Below are 24,322 nucleotides of genomic sequence, written 5' to 3'. Positions count from 1 at the left end.
GCATATTATTTGTGTGTGTCCTGTCAGTATCCAGTTCTCTCTCCATGGGGCATGTTATTTATGTGTGTCCTATTTTGAAGAATATTTTGAGATCACTGTTTTTATCTCATTAAAAAGTAGAAGAAAATACAGTGTGGTTCAGGAGTATTTGGCTGCTGTTGCTTGACTTCAGCTGGAGCAGGAGAAATTAATGAGAGTTTCACCTGAAGACTTCAGGAGGGGAAAGCTGCCTGTCACTGGGTGACATATCTAATGGCAGATGATGGCAGTACTTCTGTTTTGCTTAGACTGTGGGGCAGAAAACCACCTAATTGTATGTTTACTTACTGTGAGTATAGTTCATGTAGCCTGAGCATTGCTTCCACCAAATGTCCTGTAGCTGGGAAGCATTGTCAGCTCCCAGCCGTTTTTGGCAGGAGAAGACAATCCAGACACTAAAACCCTGAGCTACCAAATGTTTTTGCTCCACATCCTAAAAATACACTTGACCAGGCAGAGGTCAAGTGTAGGATAGTGTGTTGGATTGATATGTGCATACACTGAAAATCTCTGGGTAGGCAAATCTTTTATAAGATCGTTTGGTGGTGGAGCTGGGGACTGATTTTTCTACTTGGGTGTTGATTTTTGTGTTTTGGGCTGGTTTTGTGTACAAGGGACTACAGGAGTCAGCTTTCAGTAGAGTACAAGATTCAGAGACTGGATTTTAACTTGGGAGATTTAGAGCCTTGGGTACAGGAGGTGATGCTGGAGGCTCTGCACCAGAAGCTACTATAATTGTCCTCAGCTGAGTTAAGTGTGTGTAGATGTATTTAATTACCTCACACTTCTTACTCAGTATTTCATGCAATGTGATGGAAAAATGTTATAAGCTTGGGAGTAGTTTTTTGCTATTTAATGTAAATTGTTGATTGCTTATGTAACTTAACAGAGCCACTCTCAATTTTTTGGGGGCGGGAAGAGAAGATCCCTTAGATATTGATCTGATCTAGGTGTTCCTACTCCGGCAGGGGGTTGGACTAGATCTTTTGAGGTTGCTTCCACTCTCTAATGTTCTGTGATTCTGTGATATCTTATAATGAAATTGTTAAAGACTAGGGAAAAGAGGTGAGAGAGAAAAGAATAGATTCCTCTTAATATAATACTCTAATACTTGCATATAAAATGCTTTAAAAATGGAATTAACTATAATAGGGATATTCTGCATGTTGCTTCTTGTTTCATTTTTGTCTTCAAGGCCTGATATTGCTAAAAACTGTGCCACCTGAGAAGAAATGTGTGTATAAACGTGCATCTGTGTATATTTATATACCATATGCCTTATACATGTGAACACAGTGTGCATGTATGTATTTGTACATATATGTATTTATTTCCTGCAAAAGACTAGATAATAAGTACTTGAAGGATAAACAGGCTGTTCACTGTAGCTGCCCAAATCCTGAAATATTTACTGAAATTTGTAATCCATCCATCTTTAACTGGTTTTTTCCTCTTATTTTCAGTGAATTTACTGGACTCACGCACGGTAATGGGGGATCTAGGATGGATAGCCTACCCAAAAAATGGGGTAAGTCTCTGTTGTTTGCTTACTCTCACAAATTATACTAATAGTTTCCATTCGGAAAATAGACTACTGGGTTTAAAAACTCCCTGGAGTGATTTGTCAACAATGGAAGGAAAAAAATAAAACAACAAGCTGTGACTGGAAAAATGGAGCTGTGTGGCTAGGGGATTGATTTATTTATGCAGTAGAGCCAGCCACAAGTATTCAAAAAAAGTCATGAGTCAGCCCCCTCAATCCTCCCCTCACCAAGAAAATCCATGAGGTTATTTAGTTCTCTTAAATTATAAATTCCTATTTTCTTCTTGAGCCTTTGGGGTAAATGTACAGCACAATTTTCTGGAAGTTTTGTTCTGAAATGCAGGGTCTGGCACATTACTGTTAGCTTTAAACTGTTCAGAAATACGCCTCAGGGTTATGATAAAATTCTGGGAGCTGATAGCACTGGAACAGGAGCTGAGTTTTAAGCACCTTGAAGAGCTTCTGTCTCTTTCCATTGACTGTACTGAGGTAAAGGAACCTGGCCACCTAATCTGATGCCTGAAACAAGAACTGGAGTTGGGATGCATTAACACCCTCCAGTGTGTCTGCCTGTCCTGACTGCGTCCCATTGACGGTCATTGCTGTCACTTTGGGTCTTTGGTTTGTCTGGGGCATCCTCATTGCTGTATTGTAACGGAGCTTTCATACAGTCTTGAAAGGCTGACTCCTGCACGGTGCTGAGTATTTCTCTCTATCCCCAGGAGCCATGAGCACAATGTGAGATGAGAAAGCATCCCAAGACAGAAACGCTGTGTGACTTGTACCCCCCAGCAAAGCATATTTCCAGAATGTGTTATTCCAGAGTTTTAGACACCAGCTGAAACAGGCTGCACAACTGTCTTGGACTCCGGTTTGATTGTCATAAAAATGGTGGCAATGTTTATACAAAACACAGCCAACCCTGTGTGTATATTTTACACAGTGAATTAAAATCTGGTGTTGGGTGTATTCTGAGTACATGAAAGGCTGTAGAAGTGGCAGCCACACTCAGACAAGCTGCATACTTGCAGGCACTGGTTCTGGCAGGACTGTAAAAGCTACATGGGGAGCTGAGTTTATTCTGAACTCAGTTCAAGATCTCATCCTGTTGTGGTCGGGGTCTGTAGCAATACTTTTTCTCTATTGATTTAAAGCTGAGAACTAAATTTACTCTCCTTATGTTTGTGCATGTCAGAATAACCAGTTCCAGACATGCTGGCAGAGCAGTGTGTTGGTGCCATGGCATGCCATAAAGATCCTGATATCTGCTTCTGAATGGAAGATTTTCCCTTTTTGAACACCTGTTGGTATTTCTCCTAAGAGATAAACCACAGTTGCTGTATATCCCACTGTCCTTACAGGAGTGTCGGTAGAGAAATAACCAGGCCTGATGAACTGAGAAGACTTCTTTATGTGTAGATAAGTAAATGAAAAGCTAAATATCCTATGTAAAAGCCTCAGTTGTGTTTTTTTTCACGTACAGAAATGTGAAAACGTTTTCTGTATTTACAAACTCAACTTCCAAACAGCCCCTGGAAGTGCGCTCATGAATGCCATATTAGTGCTTACTGGATGAATAGGGAGTATTTTTTCCTTAAATTTCCAGAAATCTCCTCCTGATCTTCTTTGTTTTTGTGGGACATCATAAAAATTCATGAGGGTAGCCCAATACTCTGTTTGCTTAATCTTTTATAAAGATCTACCTTGCATAAATATTTTAAGTAACTCTCACTTCAGGATTTCAATTTCGAAAAATGAAGGAGTGGCTTTAATGGAGATCAGAGATATGCCAGCTCTTCTTGAGGTATTCTTGTACAAACTTATCTTAGAATGTCCTCTTCGGGAAAATTTTTGGAATCTGTGGATCTGTTGGCACAGTCCCTTATCAAGGAAAGGAGCAGAAATGTCTTAGTGTCACACTTTACAACACTGCTGTGTGTAGATACAGACCATGTGCTGAAGGAAGCTTTCCATGCATGGTATTTTATTAGTCCTAGTAATAGCATCCTGCAGAATCTATGCCACTTTTCGAGTACTTGGTAGCAATTTCAATGGTGATAGAGTTCCAACTGAAGATACATCAGCTTTTGAAGTAGCTTTCAACTCTTCTAGCATTGCTGCTTCTCCACTTGGCTTTTATTATGAATCATAAGGAAATTTAGTATTTTTCCTAGAACCACATCTGCTAGAAATAGGAGTTTGTACCAGGAACACAGCTGCTGGTAAAGAAAGCAAGTGTTCAGTCTTTCTAGTTGTATGGAAGTGCCTGGGAGAAGTTATCTGTATCACAAAGGCTCAAGCTGGAAGGTTTTGAAAACAGATTTTGCCATTTATTTAAAAAATAACACATACACCCCCTTCCCCCCAAAAACAAAGGGGGTAAGAGGTCCAGTCAAGCTGAAGGAGCTTGCTCTGAAGGGTTAATAAATCCTGGTAGCTACTCAAGGAGACCTTCCATGGCTGTATTGTTTCAGTGGTTTGCAGCAGCCCTGCTGTCGGCTCTTAAACCTCCAGTGCTGGTAGTGTGAGCAAAGCCCTTGTAAGGGCTGTGCAGCCATGCAGCTCTGGAAAGGGACCTTCTCCCTGCCAGTGGAGCACGGTCAGCATGGAAATGCTGCCCCTTCTGTAGCTCACAAGTCAGGAATTGATGCTGTCATTACATGTCAAAGGGTCAATTTTGACTCTGTTTTGCCGCTCATGTAAGTTTACCTGGAAGGAGGTTACTGGAAGTACCAGAGCCTGTATCAGCACAGTCTGGTCCCTCTTGTGCAGTAGGAAGCCTTCCAAGCATGTGAACAGAACCAGTCAGGTTTCTTTATTAAAGCTCAGGCTTGTATAACAGCTCTAAGTCTTTTACCTCCAGACTGGCTCCTGGGGTGCCGCTTCCATTGCCAAGGCTGGGGACATGGTGTGCGTCACATAAGGCTGCGACACTGACTAGATCTGACCTATAGAAGCTGCCTGTGCTAAATGTACCTTTTTATTATATAGAAGCTCAGAGAAGGAGGAAACAATGGTAGGTGCTGGGACAGAAATAGCCGGGTTGGGCTGGGCAGTGTTTTGGGCTGTATCGCCTCTTTTCCTCCCTTGATTTGGCAGGAGGCTCTGCCTGATGCATTTTGATTCCCTGCAAAGCCATAGCAGGGGTGAAGCTACAAAGAGCCCTCTGTAAACCTGTGCTGTTTATTTAGTCTGGCAAGTGAAAATGTAGCTACTTTCAACAATATCCAGATAATTGCAAAAGTTGCTGATTAAAATAAATGCTTTCTTTTACCTGGCTTGATTTCTTCAGTGATTATATCTGATTTTTGTTTCAGTGGCTATAATAGTGCTGATTTACTTGTTTCAGACCCTCCCTCCTTTCAGGACTTTAAAACTTAGTTCTTTACAAATTAGAAGTACTCTTTTCTTTCCAAATCAGAATGCTGCACACCTGCTTTGCTTTTGTGTAATGGGTCCTCTCCCATCTCCTCCACCTCCTATTGATTTCCCTGACCTTCCTGTAGCCCAGAACAGGAAAGCCTCTGTGGTCCTGGGGGTACTGGCTGTGTGCTGGGGCTCATTGCACAGCTCCATGTGCTGGGAATTGTTTTTTTTTTAAGCTCAGACAGGAAAATAAACATGCACTGAGGAACCTGGTCCTGTGGAGTGCTAGGGAATGCTGGGATCACTCCTAATTCTTTATTCATAGCAGAAAATAAGAGCTAGCTGACTTACTGCATGTGAACAGTGAGAAGGAAAGCAATGGTCCCTGCTTTTGGTGGTCAGAAAGACTAAATACTGACAGTCGGGGGGTAAAGTCAGACAGGTTGAGTCTGCAAGTTTCCTGTTGTGTATGTAGGACACTGGTGGGTTTGATTTTAAGTTGTGTTTTTTTTTGTTGTTGTTGTGGGTGTTTTTTTTTGTGGTTTTTTTTTTTTTTTGTGAGCAGCATTTCTGGCTCATTCTTTTTGAGGCCAGGTACCCTAGGGTGCCTCTTTGAAGTTAAAAATAATGGTGGTTTAGATGACTCAGCATGGCTTGCAAATAGATTCGCATTGCTCTCTGTTGATCCGAGTTCAGATAGAGATTTTATACGGGAATCCTGGATTGGAGACAGTGTTTGCCCTCAGGGATAGAAGTAAAATAAAGGGGGAGGAACAGGGGGCAGTGAAAGGAGAAGGAGGATTCTGGGCACCATTGAGCTGTGTCATGTAGATATGATTATAATTGGCATTTCCAGGGCAGTACTTTTGGCAGCCTGTGGGAGTTTTTTCCTGCAAATGCTGCTGCTCGGCTGTGACCGGCATAGCAGAGGAAGCAGAGGGATAAGCTAATATGGCAAGAATGCGATTCATACTGCAGCAGGGAACATAATGGGGAAAAATAAGATCTGAGTGTCTGAAAAAAATATATTAATGACTCCTTAAAATCCTCCAATCTGGCTACTTCATGCGTGCATGCTTCTGTGTGTGCACAGGTTAGTGAGAAACATAGTGCACATCTAGATAGTTAAAACAGAGTAATCCAAGCCAAAGCTGTACTTAAATTTTTCCATTATATACAGAATAAATGATTTTTAGATGAATAATTTGTGGGATGATGTGTTCAGTAGAGTTCAAATATATGTGTGTGGGGGGGGTGGTTTTCCCTTAGGATTCCTTAAAGTAAAATGAATTTGGCCAGCTCCCTGCTGTTGGGATTGGTGGGTTTCCCTGGTGAGTCAGTGGCCTCACCCGTGCTTGTGGAGTTGCACGTGTTTCACAGAGTTTGAATATATCAATCAAAATCTAAAGAGATCAGCTCTGCAATGGAGAGATGCGTCTTGCAGAGATGGAGTTGGGTGCAGGATAGGGTATTGAACTCTCCCACAGCCAGCTTGAGGGATGCAGAGAAGAGAGGAGTGAACTCTTGCCCAGCTTTGCAATGGGTAGAACAAGCAAACCAGGCTTTGTTTCAGCTAAGCTGCTTCAGGTTAAATTTGAAGGAAAATACTTCCTACTGGCACAGTGTTGGGGCAGATGTGGGGTTTCTTTCACTGGACGTCTCCAACAGCGGGTCAGACCATCATCTCTGTTACTCTGGACAAGCAGAGTTCCCCTCTTCTCGATGAACAAGCCAGGGGATCGTTTTGGCCATTTCTAGCCCTCTACCTGCTGTCTGAAATCTTCTCCCAGGTCTGTCTAGGGTGGATCCTAGATAGCTTTTTTTTTTCCTTGCCCTGCTTACAAACCAGATAACTGTTACTCATTCAACACCTTGTATTCTAGATCCCCTCTTCTAATGCCTCCAACAGATTGGCTGTGGTGTGCAGCTCCTCTTAAACGAGTGTACCTCATGCTAGACAACAGTTCCCATTGAGTAGCCTCACTGTTTTATTCATGTCCTTTCTCATATCTTCTTTCCCTTCTGAAGTTTAATCTTCTCACTCCATTTGAGAATGCTCTTAAATTTGTTGTCCTGGACTCTCTCATTGAGTTGCCCTTTGGTTTGTATGCTGTTGACATGAATCAAGCCTTTATTTGGTAAGCAGCATCTGGTGAGGCATAGGTCTTATTAAAGAGGATCTAAAACACCTAGAGTACTCTAAGGTACTGTAAAATAAATTAATACTAGTAAGATTAAGAATAAAGCAAGTCTTTATCTCTGCTAGAAATATATTACTACAATAATGTATTACTATCCTGGTCTTGAAAATCCACCACAGAAGAAATGAAGGCTGATCCTTCTGTATATCTTTTTGTAAATACAGTTGTCAGCATTAGATTCCTCCACGCAGGCTTATTGGGCAAACAGTAATCTTCTTTCAGGCTAAAAAGTCTTTTTTTTCCTCTGGTGTCTAAGAATTACGCTTAGGGATAAAGCAGCTTTGAAGAGCTTTATCTTCTAAACCCATTGTTTTCTGTTACTTTTGTGCCAGTAGTAGAAATACTGGTATCCAGCAGTTAGTAACGGTACGATTAAAATGTATAAACTTAGTGCTGTCGTGGAGAATCTGAAATTTTTGCAGGAAAAAATATTTCCATTACAGAATGCATATGCCACAGCCCAGGGTTTATAAAACATACATTAGGGTTTTATAGTTTATGTTGATGAACCTGTAGTATGTTAATTATGTTACTTATTACTCCATTTGCTAAATACATGTATCAGTATATGACTTAATTGCATAATCCTTTGATAAGACCTAAAATGCAGTGACCTTGTTCTTGCCCTGTTTGACTGCATATGTTTTTATTCAGTTTAATGGCTTTTTTGGGTAACTAAAGGCTGCAGTCCTGTTTGATTTCTGTAGTGTCCCTGTTATAATGAAGGGAAGTTGGTTTTCTTTTCATGTTACTCTTTCAAGAAAGCCAGCTCAAAGAGCATGAAGTAAATTGAATGCTAACTTCAGAAATGCATGGTGGGTTTGTCTGGGAGGAGAATGTTTTAGAATGCAAAATTCCTGAAAAAAGTGTTAATATGGAAGCTGCTGTTTGGTGTTCATGGCTAGTGGTCACCTTGTGTGTTGCACAGTGAATGAAGACAATGAAAATTAGAGGGCTTTTGAAGACCCATCACCTAGCTTAAAACCAGCAAGGAGAGCTTTTTATGATTGACTTCTGTTACTGCAAATTGCTGATATGTGTCTATTCAAGACATAGTTCAGCAGCTGAACATCTAAGGCTGCAACTTTGATCTATTTTTCAGTTTATTACTGGGAGCGGTCAGGATTTTTGGAGATTGAAAACAGCAGCTCTTGTGTTCTCTGCTTGTCCTGGTCACAGAACTGGGATGTTTTTCAGTTGCTGAAGGCTATGTCCACATAGTGCGGGTTGGGCTGGGTTTCTGGCTAGCAAAAGAAAATATCAGTATTTTAGCTGGAAGCTCTCCTTACCTCAAAATATTTGGTTCTTATAGTCTTCATTTCTCTTAAGATATCTTAATTTTTGAGGGCAGAAGCATGCTGAGCTGTACAAGTTAGTGTGTTTGACTAAAGCAGGCAGTAGTCACGAGATCTGTTGGTTTTAATATTGAAAATACTGTAGCAAAACAGATCAGGGATCAAGTACCAGGAGTGCACGTGGATGCAGATGCATTCTGCTGGGGGTTGTGTGTTAACTCTTCTCCAAAGGAAGGCGGTTGCTCCTCTCACCAGCTTTTAGGTGCTTGCCAATACGAATGATGAAGGGCTGTGGAAGGGAACGTGAGTGACACCTGCTATCGGTCATTTCTGCGTTACCGCTGTGACGTTGTACCCTGCCAAGCACTGTGATCAATTGTACCCCGTGGGCTGAACAGTGAGCATCAAAATTGCCAAACATGATCAGGCTGCTGCTTCCCTTGCCTGGTCAGAGGGTTTGGGGGAGAAAAAAAAGCCCTAACAAAACCCCTCAAAAAATAAAGACCCTGCCGTCCTGTGGGGTTTTGTGAGCATTTGGGGAAAAGAACAATTTTTTTCCATGTGCAATGGGAAATTCCTGTTTGTTACTCTTATTTCAAGATGGTTCACTGAAAACACATCAGTGATGTAGTAGTGGCTTACTTAGGGTTAGGAGTGAATGACACTTGTGTTAACGTGTACACCCTCACCTACCCTGGGTGATCTTGGGGAATTGTCCAGGGAGAAGTTGCTGGGTAGCTGCAGAGGACCAGCACCAGGCTTGGGGGTAGGAATGAAGTGAGCCCCCCACTCCAAAAAGTGGGTGCTGTGCGTCAGTGTCTTGATGGAGGAGGACAAGGAGATGCCAGCTGAGCTGGGAGCCTCTGGGGCAGATCCCAGGAGAGGGATAGTGATGGTGAGGAGCAGAGATTGCTGGTGGCTTTATCTGCCTCTGTCAGACCAGGCTGTAATGCTCCCAGCACAGCCCTTGACTTGCCTCCTTTTGATGCTTTCCAAGAAGAAAAGTATCATTAGGTCCCCGTTTCTTGCCAAAATGCTCCGATAAGCATTTGATTTGTGCATTCCTGGTTATTTCTGTCTTGTGTTCTTTACTCCAGCAAGTGCCGGGCCACTGCCTTGATTGTATTAAACTCTTCATTTTACAAATTGAACAGTAGCGATGTTGCTGTACACGGTTAATCCATTTGCAAGGATCCACTTCCAGTTGTGAGGAAGAGCTGCATTTCTTCTGATGTTGCTAGCCTTTTTCACAGGAACTTCACTTTTTTTGGTTTGTATTTTTGGGGAGTTCATCTTTGTATATTCAGCCTGTGTCACGGCACTGATGCTGTGATTCTCCTGCTTTCCTGCCAGAGTTCCTGCCATTCCTGAAGTTTGCCCCTTGCAGTTTGGAGGGCCATCGAAATAGCTTCTGCTGTGCACGATGTCGGCTCAGCATTGCTTGCTCCTGGCTCGGTCAACAGCAAAGGACAGCAAAAATGTGGCCCTTGGCCTTCTGTTCATAAACCTTGAGGATGTTCAGTTTTGGTTTTTGTTTTAGCTTTATTTTTTAAAAAATTTGGGAAGATTCACACTCGAGTGCTTTGCCTTGGTTTCAAACCTCCAAACTGTTCATGACTGGGCAGCTGTTGGAGCTCCTGGCAAGACATAAATTTAAGTGCTGTTACAAATTGTAGGGCATGAACTGACTGTTTCAGTTGATTGCAATGCAAATGTATAGTAAGCCTGTAAATCATAGCCAGTGTTGTGATTACAAATCATTACAATAATGCAAGATTGTTCGGTTTGTCTCAAATCCTTCTAGACTCCCCAACTGAAGTCATAATCATAAGCGTAATCCTGTGGGATAAAGTCACTTCATTACAGTCTCCTTCTGGTTTACTGTTTGCTTTATTTTGGTGCCAGATTGAATAACTGAATGTTCCTGTGTAGTTAACGTCAATGGCAGCATAGCTGCTTTTTATGTCTCTGCTAATTCTGGAGTTTATTTTACATCCTTAAAAATATGGATCTTGATTAATACAGCAGCTGGGGAAAAGCCCTAATGATTTTGGCTCTAGTATGGGGGAAATCAACCTAAAAGCGATAAAGGATATTTTAGAAAACAGTTACTAGTTATTGTGTCAATCACAATAGATGTCTTGTCAGATGAGCAGTAAATAAAGGAGTTGCCGTCATTGATACCTGATGCTAGGTGATGGGGCAGGTGACTGCGAGCAGGTCGGTGCCTCCTTGAGAAAGCAGTGGCTGCAGTTGGTGTGCCGTAGAGTTACAGCAAGGCAGAGTAGAGCTGCTGAACAGGAACAGAATGAATAGTTGACTTGGAAATGGATTTCTGACCAAATCAAACCTTTTTGCGCAATTTCAGATATCCATCTCCTTGTGTGGTACCTATTGTCTCTTTTTAATGTCAGATACTATGATGTTTCCAGTGCGAAGGAGACAGCAGTGGGCAAAGGAGCGACTTGTGCCTCTTGGCCAGAGCCTGGTGACTGGATGTGTCAGAGTAATTCTGAAAAATACCCAGACTGAGATAATAAAAACCCGTCAGGGGATTTGGTTGTTGTCCTACTTATTAATTTTAATGATAATTGAATATCTGTGCCCATTATGCAGTCTGTAAGTGCAGCTTCCCAAGCCCTATATATTAAATTTCCAAATGCTGCTTGTTGAGAGTCTGGTATATTTAACTCGGAGGGGTAGTCTCGATGTGGACAGGCAGCAGAGATAGGCAGGAGCTGTTGTGTCCTTTAGAGTCACAGTAAGCCTGGCAGAGCCTGTTTCTCGGAGTAAGTGTACTCAACTGGCAAATGTCTTGAGCCCCCAGGGGATTTGGTTATGATGCTGCTTGTGTAATGTTTGTAAAAGGCTTCTGTGGTGAAGGTGTTGGACAGAAAGGAGGGAATCTTGAGCAGCCCTTGCTCAGTGTTGGCAAAACTGTTTTTCCTGATGCCGCTTGCCCCAGGTAAACCTCTTGGACCCCTCTGTTCTCTGCCCCTTTTGAGCACAAGTCACTGTGCATCTCTCCAGGTGATGTAGAGGGTCTTTGGCAGAAGACAGAAGCTTTGTGTTGACCTTTTTGTATGAGAGGGGCTTTTCCCAGAGGAATTCCATGGTGCATGTGTCCCTGCTGGAAGACCATGTAGTGTCCACGTGGATCAAGGATAAAGCAAGCAGCTGAGACCCAAGTTGGGTGCTAGTGCCGTAGGTGTCCTGTGTTTTCTTGAACTGAGAATGAGTCAAAGCTAGCTGAGTCTTCGTTGTTGCCTTTAGAAAACAGACTGTCTCCTTCCTTTTTTCTAACCTTTGTTTTGTTTGTTCAAAAATAAAGTAGCAAAGAGAAAACAGAGTGAAAACAATTTTTTCACACATGATGCTGTGACTGAAGCTATTACTTGGCAAATTTCCTTTCTTCTCTGCTCTGTGCAGTTTTAAATCTGAGACCTGAGCTAGTTTTTTCCCCCACGTTACAGTAAAAACATCAGTAATCAAAATGATTTAGGAAAGAAAGTTGGGCAACTCACTGCTGTTCAAATATGTTAATTGCAGATCATTGAGATTCTAGACATGCTGTTCCTTACTGAATTACAGTTTCCTTGCTGGTGGAGTAAAACAATCAAGTGGAAAAAAGCACAATACTACAGTATTCACTGGTTCTTATTTAGAAATAAGCAGGTTTATGAACGTGTGGCTGAAGGTAATGGTGGTACAGCTTCATAGGATTTAAGGGCAGTGGGGCTGTCGACATGATGTATTTGTATCTTCTGTGCTTCAGGGGTCCTTGCAGCAGGTATGTAAACTTGGTTTGACCTACAGTGCATCTTCTGGAGAGGGATTTCTTCTTGGATTTAGTTTTATGGTGAGTCTACCATGTCCTTTGGTAGCTTGTGCCAACAGCAAGCTGTCTTTGTTAGAAAACAAACTAATCTTTCTAGCTTGAATTGGGTAAACTTCAGTTCTCAGTCAATGGATCTTGCTATGCCTCCTCTTGCTAATTTTAAAGCTTTATGTATTGTGCACTATGGGGGCAACTTTTCAACATCTGAGTGCCATTTCTTCAGCTAACTTTCACTGTGTTTGGGTTTTGGTAAGAAGGATGATGTCAATTAACCTGTAGAAGTGCTGTTTCCTATGCTAATTAGTTCTTCCTCTGAGAATTGTACTTTTATTTTTAAAAGTGTGCTCATTCATCCTTTTCCTTTCAAGCTTCAATCTGAGAATTGTACTTTTATTTTTAAAAGTGCGCTCATTCATCGTTTTCCTTTCAAGCTTCAACGCTTTGTGAAACATGCATCCAGTTCCACTCAGAGTCTGAAGCTGAAGAGACAAAGATTGAAAGGGGGTTGATTTCATGGTTTAACATTAAAATAATGAAACTGGGTTTGTAACTTCATGTTTGTGTGAAGTGGTCACTGAGTAGAGCCATTCTTCCACATTTTTCAGTTTCTTTTTGTAAAGCAGCTTTCCTGGACTTTGCATTATCACAGTTGGTTGCTGAAGCAGCATTCACTTTTGCACTGCGGACATCTCAGCTCAAAATTTAGCACGTGATTGTATTTGCTTTCCTAGCCATGCCGTGTTGGTGTTAAATTGGTTCTTCAGAGGCTGTCAGGTGCCAGAAGAGAGCCTGGAGCAGCAGGAACTGCAGGTGAGGAAAAATAGCTGATGAAGTATGGAACCTCTCCAGAAATGTCTCTTTCCTGAGATCGTAGAATATAGGACACCCATCATAAAGAAATGAGCACACCCATGTTTAATTCCAGCTTTAAAGGAACATCGTGGTCCAGGCTGTACCTGTGTCTGATATATTTACATCCTTGTAATTGTGGTGCTTTATTTAAATAGCAACATAAGCCTGATGTGGTGGGGATTAAGTCCCATAGAATGAAAAGGAACTAAAAGTTGCATTATGTTGTGGAATAAACATAACAGCATCCACATGTATAATTTATTACCTGTAGTGGGTAAGTACTTAATAACAGTCATAATAAACTCACTCTGCTCATTCGTTTTGAGATCTTAGCATACTGATACAGGCCTTAACCGAAAGTGAATATACAATTGATGTGGGGCTTTTTATGCCAGTTTAATAATGTAGGCCTGCTGAGGATCTTTAATTAAATAATTATTCTTTGTTCAATCAGGATAGATTGTTTCACTATAGGGATTGGAGGCAAGAACAAGCAAAATCTGCCCCGAACTGATGGTGTTTTAGCTGCTTACTGTAATCCTGCGTAAGTGATAGTCTTTGTTGCATGAAGCAGCGAGAGCAACCCAAAAATGAAGGAAAAAGTTGTAGTCAGGTATTAAAAATGTAATGCCTAATTCTGGGATGATCAAAGAACAGCATGCTAAGACCCAGTTTGATGGTGCTGTGAATAAAGTTACAGCTGTCTGACAAATGGGAAAAGTGGATTTTCTGCAGGGTTCAGCCTCTTAACAGCTTCTTTGGTTTTGGTGACAGTTGCAAGGTGCTCAGCACGCAGGGAATTGTGCCTGCCTCCTTTCGCTGCCTCCCTGGCAAACAGCTCTGCAGAAAATCTGGGATTTGGTCATCTTACTGTTAACCTCGTGTAGTCAAGAGGTGACGAATGGAGGAGGAGGTGCAATAAGTGGCATGGTGTACGTGCCTGCTGTGCGCGCTGCTTCCCGTCAGAGGGTCTGCACAGGCAGAGCAGCCTCTGTGTCTTCTCTCTGGGTGCGTTGGAAATGCCCAATGTCTTTGGCGCTTCTCTCTGGGTGCGTTGGAAATGCCCAATCTCTTTGGCGTGGGGGCTGCTGCTCGTAGCCTTGCACGAAGCTGACTTTGGGATGGCCTCTGCTGCCACGGCGTGTCATTAATGCGGCTCACAGCGGCCGGACTGTGAGGACTTCAGTGTTTATTAGGGGAATATAATCATTTAAGCCTGAATAAGCTTCAGAGCTCTAATGTGGCTGTTTGGCCAACAGAAATGAGATGTAAATTTGTGCTGAATAGCCACTGATTACAGAAGGATGATTAATGCAAGATTTAATATTGATTTATGGGTGCAGTTGTCAAGGCCTAAGCCATGGATGTAATATTATCTCTATGAAAAGCTTTGGGTAGATTAGAGACCAGGGAGCAGGGGCAAAATAATGTGTTTGCTGGAGGGTCTGATACGGTGCATGGGCTGTCTATAATGTACTCAAATTTGGTGTGTGCCTGAGAGGTTACGCTTCACCAGCGCAGCACATGGGTAATGTTTTCTGATGTTTTACTTTGCCTGAAACATTAGAAAAATGAGAAGCTTAATCAATTTTTTTTTCTATGAAAGGCCCTTTTGGTCAAGTATTTTTTCCTCTTTTAGTAAAATGGAAACTCTTTAAAAATGCATCCTCACTTTCAGGAAAGTTTAGATAGCTGATGACAGTGATAAAGATGAAGGATTTTGCAGAACTAGTATTTCTTCCTTCTCTTCCCTTGCAAATTTTTACTGTTGTGTGCATTAAAAATAGGCCAAATGTTTAGTGTTATTCCAATTGTAGTGAGCAATTAGAAGCCCCAAGTAAGTTTTGACTTCTTTAAATATTAGGATGTGAATTAGAATAACAAGGAAATCTTTTGTCCTTGCTGCTTTTGAAAATAGTTCTGTGACCCTCTTGGTACAATCAGTGGTGAGTAATGTGAACACAGTATCCCAAAAGCTTTGAAAATCCAAGTGTTTGGTTACAAATCTAGAATGTAGGTCATACTGTGAGTCCTGAAAATCTGTCAGTCTTCCAGTCTTAAACTGTGTGGTGTCAGCAGTATTTGTTACAGCATTTGTTAAATTATTCTGCAGTGAGTGTTCCATTAAGCAGTGAAAAATGATTTAATGGCATTGTTTCTTCATTGCCTCTTTCATGCTTCTCTCTGTCTTAGCCTCAATTGGTGGACTGCGGTGTGAAATGGATATTTTAATTCGTATGTATGGAGAATTTCAAAGCTTAAAAAAAAAGATAAAAAGGGTGGGGGTGGAGATGAAGCTTGCAAATAACACCCTGAGTGTTTTGTTCTGGGAAGGGGTCAGAGCAGTCTCTGATGAGGCGTGTGGCTGACACTTCTCATTTCAGTTGCACTAACCTCCAGCTGGGTTCCCCTTCCATTTGGATGCTGGTCCTGACATCTTTCATTGATCATGCAAATAGTCAAAGTCTGAGCGAAACTTCTGTCCCAATTTCATTTTTTTCCATTGCATCTTGGTGTGCAAAGTCTAGGTGACTTTGTCCTGATGTCACTTCATTTTTCAGCAGCTTGAACAGTGCTGGTCTCTGAACGGGTAATTATTTCATCATAGGTGTGTTCTGCAAATAACTTTTAAGATTTTAATTCCTCTTACAGGCTTGGGTGGGACTTGCTTTAGCAAATCACTGCTTGTGTTTTGAGATGCTATCTCAGCTTTACAGACATCATCTGAATCGTTTCTTTTCTTGTCAGTAGTGCAGAGCAACCCAGGAATTGTCAAAACCTTTGCAAAATATCACACCAAGGGGCTTTTACTGAGAAGTCTGCTGCATAACCTACTGCAGAAATGAAAGAAGGTATATCCATATTCCAAACATAAAAGAATATGGAAGAATGGTTGAAACAGAAAATTCAAGTGTTTAAACATAATCAACTTATCAAACTCATCCTGTAATTTTAAGTGACTTCTGTTACATCTTCCCATACAGCACTTTCTGAGGAGCAGTCATGCTTAATCTCACAGTTTGTGGATCTTCCCTATTTGGTGTTTTTGCTCTAAGCAGCGTGACTGTGTGAGATCCTTACTTTGCATTACTGTGAGAGGGAGGGGGATTTCTAGCAGTCCTGTCTCTGTGCAGGATGCCGAAAGCTTGACCTAGGTGGAATTCAGATGATCCAAAACACCATATGAGGCAGAAGTATCCACCTAGATGCTTAAGTTATCATAGAAATTGCATATTTTTTTTTAAAGCTGATAGCTGCTGCTGAGTTGTTCTGAGGATTGGAGTGAGATTGTCAGCAGTGGAGTTGGGATGAAGCAGGATGGTGCTGTGAGCGTTCACCCAGCTCTCTTCCAGCATAGTTATGGTTAGTAGTGGAAATGCAGTGTTAATCTTTTCCCCATCTTCACTAATTCCTCTCCTGCCCTCAGTCACAAAGCATGTGTCTGGCTGTTCTCTAATGTTGCTGCAGGGAGAATTTGCTCTTTAAGTTTTGGGGTGGGTAGTAAAGTGACTTTTTAAGTCTGCTCTCTACTAGGCAAGTATCATGTGGGCTAGCAGGGAATATGTGAATGGTTAGTATAGATGGAGAAAAAAGTTCAGTAGTTGGATGTGGCACGTCTCAAAGAGATGCTTTGAATTTTCAGTTCATATCTCTTTGCATTTTATTTTCCCCACTTATGTTCTAGTTTATGAAAAATGAGCCTTAGCTCTTGGCTGGGCAATCTCCTGTAATGAGCATGGAAACTGGGATTTAGTTCAGGTGACTGACTTTAGGATGTTCTGAGGCTGTGTGCTGACCAGGCTCTGAGGCTTAGTGGCCAGAGTGGCATTTGAGAAATAGCAGAAAACTGCAATCCAGTAGTAAAATATGACAAATGTAGTGCCAAACTGGTGGTATTCTTCTTTGGTTTTATTTATTTTCCTAGTTGGATAAATTGAGGGGAATGTGCCAAACCACCAGAAAATGTTAAGTTCCTTCTTTGGTAACTCTGCTTTTTAAATTAATTTCATTAGAGTAGATTTCTGCCTGAGTAGGGAGATTAATCAGATCCTCTGTGTCTGTTCTCCATTATGTTTTTTGCTTGAGCAGTAACTGCTGTCAGTAGGAATCCATGTCGGAATATATAAATGTCTGGGTTGTAAAATTGCCGTCCAAATGAGGCTTGAGCCTCGGGTGAGGGGAGTATCAGATGTATGGAAATGGATCCTGGGCAGGTTCAACTGCTTGTGGTATTGAAACATCTTAATAAACACCAGGCTGAGTAGTGTTTGCATTGAACTCACTGTAGTTTTCTTTTTGACAGTGACTCCTGCCCTTAAAATGAGCTCCAAACCCCCCCAAACCAGGCAGAGGCTGTGTAGGAATCTCTGCAGCTTTTGTGTTGTAAAAGTGGATCTTGATATTGGGAAAGAAATTCATCTGTACACATACCAGGTTTTTTTGTTTTGATGTTGTAAATTAAAAAAGTGTTTGAGGTTGAGAAATAGTTTGGGTTAATTTGGAACAGTTTTCATATTGATTTCTTCTCTCTGGTCCCTACTTCGTCTTGTTTGAATTCAGGAGGAGAAGATGCTAAATACATGCGTTGGGAGGATGTAAAAATTGCTGTTTTCCCCTTCACTGATTCTTTGTCTTTTCCTCTCCTTTCCTAACTTGATCCAAGTTCACTAATCATTTTGATTTCTGATTTTTTTTTTTAATTTCAGGGCAGGAGGGGGGATGCCATGGGGCTGCCCCAGTGAGCAAGCATCCTGCCTGGTGGCAGTGCCCTGCAGCAGAATTTGAAACCCTAGTTGTTGTGCTGGCACAAATACTTAAAACTTGTTGCTGAAGAGCTCTGCTTAAAACAGGGTCCGGTGACCCGGCAGTGGTGGAGGGGAGCTGAGCAAAGCCATTTTGCCTTTTATTCCCTCTGGAGGTGGCATGTAGCAGGCACCGTTTGTCCTGTAGTTCTTGACCTGCTTGCCGTGACTCTTCTCCTGGCACAGCTCCTCCATCGGGAAGAGCAGACTTGTGGGTTTGTGTTCGATCACTGCATTTTTCTTCAGCTTGAGTGGTTCAGATCATTGTCTCTTGCTGTGAGAGGGGACCAGGGTTGCTCAAGTGCTGCATCAGGTGCTGGTGGGACTCCGCTGCAATCCATAGGTACTATAGGTTGTACACACCCTCTCACCAGTGCAGCGTTCAAAACAGAGCTGCTCTGTCCTGCCAGTCCTGAGGTCAGCATCGTAGGGACACCTACAATAGGGTGACTTTTGGGTTCTTTCTGTCTTGTGCTCTTGTTTGAGCAAATGACGCCCTTTTTAATGAAGACTGAAACACCCCCAGCTAAAGCAAAGGCTTTCCTTTAATCATGTGGCTCCAGAGCTGAAAATCTGCCATGCAGGGCTTGCTGATAAAGCTGCCAGTGTTGGTGACAGGCTTTGAAGTAGTTGAATTTTTGGACTGAAGTGTCTGTAAGGCAAAATGGTGACACAGTCAGTGTTGCTTTACATCTAGCACAGCCCTGCAAAAACTTCTGCAGTGCAGAAAAAAGATGCGTGCTGCTCTGCCTGGCTTTTATGTGAGATTGAGCCTTACGTGACCTCGCTGAAGTCAATGAAGCTGTGCAGAGGTTCAATGAAATTGCACAGAGCTGAGTGCCGGGCTGTTCTGCTGTTCTGGAAGGGTGGCAGGTTTCCCCTGTTAATTTGGCATAGGGACTGCACAGCCCCATGCCACACTCTCCTCTGCACCAGTATGTGTTCGTGCCGGGTTTGACAGCGGGATCTGGGGGTGAAATGACCCTTCTCTGTATGGGGGCAAAGGGTGTGGAGAATCTCAGGTGCTTCCACACTTTCAAAGCCTGGGATCTGTGCCAGGCTTGCCTTCCTCTAAATGAGAAAAGGTGAAAATGCATAAATCCTTTTACAGTTTTACATCTTTGCCAGCAGATAGCTGAATTACCATGCGTGTGTTGCAGAGCTCCATGTGGTGGGGTGGAGAATGAACTGGGAGAGGATGAGGCTGCTTGCACCTATTTCTAGCCTGTGATGGGCATAGTGAGAATGGAGGTGGGCTGCACAGCCCTGGGAGGGAGGGAGTCCTGCTGGGAAGGTTTCAGGTAAGCCCTGGGAACTCCTTTGCTTAATACTCTAAAGCTCACTTTCCCTCTTAGGCATTTAGCCAAATCCTGTGAGTCTTATTTACTCTTTCAGCAGTGCTGGGTTATGTGGAATTAGGAAAGAGGCTGGATATTTCCATACCACCTTTAGTGGCTGCTAAAGAGAGTGAGTTGCTGGAGACCAGTAGCAAAAATTCTCCTTGCGAAAAAACCACCCCCAAACCGAATAAATAAAAGCTCTGAAATTTTCATCCCTGCTGCCAGTACTTGGTTTTGGGGAAGCAGCATTTTGCTGTGTTGCCCTGGCAAATTGCAGTTCCGGAATCCTGGAGATGAGAAACAAGCTTAAGTAGCAGACAGCTGGTGAATGTGTTTTAAAATTGTCCATTTAACCCAAGGCTGCTCCACTGAATGCTTTTTTAGCTCTTGTATTTTCAGTTAGATTTGTGGTATCTTTGGCCTTTCCATAGGCAGAGAGCCTGCATGAATTTCATCCTTCCTGTTGATGGAGCTGAGTGCTGTCTGTAGCTGCTGTGAACTTGCCAGCAGTAGTGTACTGGAAATTTCTGATTCAGAAATAGGTCTTCTATAAATGATTTAACATCAGGCCATTGAAACACATTTGTGTTTTCTTTCTTAGGGCTATTAAAGATGTAGAGAAGACATTTAGCACCAAATTAATGTTGCATTTTTGTTTTAATCCTGCAGACGGGGTTGATTTATATCTCAAAAAATCTGTGTCGCAGAGAAGAATTATAATATTACACAATTTTTCAGTTGTACTTAATTTTTTTCATGCCAATAATTTCAGTGAGATGCTGTCTCATAAATGAGTTTTCTTTTTTGTTAACTGTAAGGCGCAGCACTTCATCCTCTCCTTTGGTTGAAATACTTTCCTGAGGTCTGTGGTGATTGGGAAGCCAGTGCCAGGCAGAAAGTCCTTCTCCTTGGGGAGGGATGTGAAAGCAAAAGGGTGGCAGGCTGCCTGCAGTCTCTGGGGGGGAGGAAGATGTTTTTGAGAAAAATGTTGTGCTCCTACATGCAGATAGAGGAGAAGATGGGATTAAATGACAGAGCAGAGATTTTGCACAATAGCCGGCTGATCTGATAAAATCTGGTTGGCTTTCCCTTGAGGATTAGACAGAGATAAGCAGCCTTACCTCATTAGCACCTCCCTGTCCTCTTGCTCTCTGATTGCTTGGGGTTTGATGGCAGGTGGTGATGGCAGGATGTACAGAGCTGGAAGTGCAGCACATCCTGAAGCCTGGATGGTGGGTGATGCCTCATTTGTGCCTGAGATCAGACTCCAGCTCAGTTGATGTGTTTATGCTTGGACCTTCCTCCTCATGGTGTTAAGTGCTCTCCGAGCGTGAAAGCAACCGTTAGAAGCACTGGATTTCGTTTCTGAAAGAATGGGCTTACTTCTGTTCACTCCCACTAACACAACTGGAGCAGCGATGGAGATGAGCTTAATTTTGTAACTCTGGAGTGCATGATTTGAAAATCAATCTGGCAAGTATTAAAGAAGAGATGTTTTTCAGTATGTTTTCAGTAATGATATTATTGCAACATCACAGTCACGGCGAGTGTCGGTCCTCTGAAAGAAATACACAAAGGTGCTCCCTAAATGTCGTATGGAGTTACACTGTGTAGCCTGTGACCATCCATACACATCCCTGCTCGCTAAAACGGAGCAGTTTCCAGCCCTTAAATGCCTTTCACCACCTCCTGCTGGAGTTTAACACTTCTCCGTGTCTGCTGGTTGATGTGTGTGGTTGTTGGTGATCCTCTGACCTTCAGCCAGAACAAGCAAAGGATTAAAGTCGTTAAGGTTTTTCCTGGGCTGTACTGGGAGGTGCTCACCAGCCCCTCTGGCTGAGGTGACAGGGACCCCTGCCTGGACTGGGGGGAGTGGAGGGAGACCCTCCCTCTTCAGCAAACTGAGAATTGCCACTGTGATAAAAATAAGGCTTTGCATTTATATAGTCTCGTGTTAAATGAATCCACTTGGAAGCATATACGCACAGCATCTTTAGCACTGCCGTTAGCCACAGGAGTTGAAGAATGGCACTTTTCAGCTTGTTAATTCCATGTATCTAAAGCCATCCTATCCACTGGAAGGTGGAGAAGCTAGCTGCAGATCTGTGCTAGCTTGCGTGCTTTTCCTGTGTGTTTCCTCAGTATCCGTACTCTTCCTAGTTGTTATTGCCTCTCCCAGAAGTGAGGCAGGAACCCTGCAGAGGTCCACCTGGCTTTTGCTTGTAGGCACATCCCCAGCTCAGTCTGTGGCGCTGCCTGGAAGGGTGAAGTGGCGTGTACATGCTCATCGTGGTAGGGTCATGGACTGTTTAAGCCCAGGGACATAGAAGGGTTTTGAAATTAACATACTACTTAGCATGACAAAAATGTCCTCAATGTTTCCAAGGTTCCTCACAAGTCTGGTGGTACTTGTGAACTCTGCGCATTTCAGTGGGCATGTCTTCTGAACTTGCAGGAGTCCCTGCTTGTACCTCCCAGGTCAGGGAGGAGAGGAGATGCTCTTCTGCTGGTGGTATTTATAACTCATTTTGGACTGTAGCATCATGTTGTTTTCATGCCACTTGTTGCTGCTTTTTTTATTTAAAATTTAAGAACAGCATTTCCCTGAAACAAGTTAATCACAATGTTGACTCTGAGGGTGTTCCCATCAGCTCTGCAGTAACCGCATCTGGGTTGAAAAGGTTCTCAGCTTCATCTCTGGCTGGATTTCCAATGGCAGAAATTGTCCTTTGGCCTTAGAAAACATGCAGCTTGGAATACAGTTATGACCTTGTACTGGAGCACCTTTAGATGATGCTGTGTGTGCTTGCTTTGTGCTGTTGTCTGCAGCTGTGACAGATGTGGGCAGCAATGCCGAGCAGAGGATGGAAGAGGCTTTGGGAATTCAGCCCTTGCAGAAAAACAGGTCAAAAATAGGAGAGGGACAAAACTGAATCCATCACTAGTCCTGCTGAGTTCTTCGCTGTACTTATGTGTGTTAATCTGATCTCTTAATGTGACACCGCAGCCCTCAAAGGCAGAGAGGAGACATTAATGTTGTGTCTCTATTGTAGGCGCTGTCACAGTGCTACTTACTGGGGTGTGCTGGATCAGAAAAAAACTTTCTTCCAAGTGATGCACTTCAGAGTGTGGCCAAAATAAAATGGAAAAAAACAGTTGCTATAATTTTCACAAACAGCTGGGAGATGTTATCTGGAGCTCTGCTTAAAAACCCATGTAGCATGTTCAAACAGCTCAAGATTTTCAGGTCCCTGTAACCTTTATTGGAAGTAATCTTCTCTTTGCATGAGCAGAAACTCTCCTGACTAGTGCTCTTGGGGAGCAAAGGCCCATTTATTTCATACAACACTCTGCTGATTTTCTGGCAGGCTGGTGGGGGAGAATAGCTTGGAGAAATGTGGCCATCTTCACTGAATTGGGCAGTGGTTTGAGGATGTGGTAGAAAGGAGCCTGGGGGAGCATGGCCAGACAGACTGTAAATTGCTTTTTTTTTCCCCTCCTATTGGGAAAGGCCAGCTCATGGCCCCATCTGCTTTTGTTTTGTTCCCTAGCAAAGTTCTAGTGGACAAACCCAGCAGTATGTTTTTCCCACTTTAGAAATGTCTGAAACAGAAGGTTTCCTTTGATATTTCTGAAGGGTCTTTTATCTGAGTTTATCAGGAATGTATCAAGCCTCCAGTACGGAAAATTTTGCCATTTTAAACATTTTCCCCCTAAACATCTTCCTGAACCTCTGAATCCTGAGGTGCTCTTGGATGGGAAAGCTATGATTTTACAAGACCTGTAACTTTGTTCTAAAAAGTAATACTTTTCCTTTTTATACAGTGGGAAGAAATTGGTGAGGTGGATGAAAACTACGCTCCGATACACACATACCAGGTATGCAAGGTAATGGAACAGAATCAGAACAACTGGCTTCTGACCAGCTGGATCTCCAATGAAGGGGCATCCCGCATCTTCATTGAGCTCAAATTCACCCTGAGGGACTGTAACAGCCTTCCAGGAGGACTTGGGACTTGCAAAGAGACTTTTAACATGTATTACTTTGAATCAGATGATGAAGATGGGCGGAACATCAAAGAAAACCAATACATCAAGATTGATACCATTGCTGCTGATGAGAGCTTCACGGAGTTAGACCTCGGTGACAGAGTCATGAAGCTTAACACAGAGGTGAGAGATGTTGGGCCCCTAACGAAAAAGGGATTTTACCTTGCTTTCCAGGACGTGGGTGCTTGCATCGCCCTGGTCTCTGTGCGTGTGTACTACAAGAAATGTCCGTCGGTGATCCGCAACCTGGCCCGCTTTCCAGACACCATCACAGGAGCAGACTCCTCGCAGCTTCTAGAGGTGTCGGGAGTCTGCGTCAACCACTCGGTGACAGATGAGGCACCGAAGATGCACTGCAGCGCCGAGGGGGAATGGCTGGTGCCCATCGGGAAGTGCTTGTGCAAGGCAGGGTATGAGGAGAAGAACAACACCTGCCAAGGTAAGGGTCTGCAAGGGGGGTGCTGCGCTGAGGCAGCCGGGTGGTGCCTTGGCTTGCTTCTCTTCCATGTCTTCCACGCCTGGTTGAGTTGCCAATGGTGGGTTGGGTTCTCACTTCCATTGAGGTCCTTCAAATGATGGTGATGGCATGGAGAAGCCTTAGCTGGATGTAGTGGGACTTGACACCTCTGTATGGATCCCTGTGGTGCTTGCAGGGCTGTGGGCAGAGAGAATGTGGCTTACCACTATTACCTTTGGAGCATTGTGCTGTTGGGTCCATGAGGAATAGCAATTTCATTTGCTATTTAAAGTTTTTTGATGCTTTTTTCCTCAATTTTAGGGTTTTCTTGTGATTTTTTTAGAAGCTTGATTTCTCTTTTCTGGACTGTTTTAGGGAATGTTTGGAGTTAAATCTCCTTATGCAAGATCTCCCTTTGTTTCTGTATTTAAAGGAGTATGTGTTTTCTCTCTTTATTGCTCTATGGGGGAGGGAGAAAGATTTGGTATATGGTAAGCTAGTTTATTTTCCTTTCTAGTATATAGTTTAATACAAAGCTG

At 42.8% G+C, this 24,322-nt stretch overlaps 1 protein-coding gene across 1 annotated transcript in view; it reads left to right on the top strand.

The window, feature by feature from the left end:
• Positions 1-1,502: 1,502 nt before the first annotated feature.
• Positions 1,503-24,322, top strand: part of LOC104462463 (ephrin type-A receptor 5-like) — a gene marked incomplete at both ends in the record, with an annotated part of 109,028 nt that continues 86,208 nt past the window's right edge. Inside the window, 2 exons of the mRNA XM_010074398.1 lie at positions 1,503-1,567; positions 23,102-23,765. Of these exons, the coding sequence (XP_010072700.1) occupies positions 1,503-1,567; positions 23,102-23,765 (729 nt within the window). The remainder of the gene's footprint in view (positions 1,568-23,101; positions 23,766-24,322) is intronic.

Source organism: Pterocles gutturalis, unplaced genomic scaffold (genome assembly GCF_000699245.1).
Source record: "Pterocles gutturalis isolate BGI_N339 unplaced genomic scaffold, ASM69924v1 scaffold18417, whole genome shotgun sequence".
Classification (NCBI taxonomy): Eukaryota; Metazoa; Chordata; class Aves; order Pterocliformes; family Pteroclidae; genus Pterocles; species Pterocles gutturalis.
The sequence above is the reverse complement of the archived record's forward strand: the minus strand, read 5'-3'. Positions and strand labels throughout refer to the sequence as shown.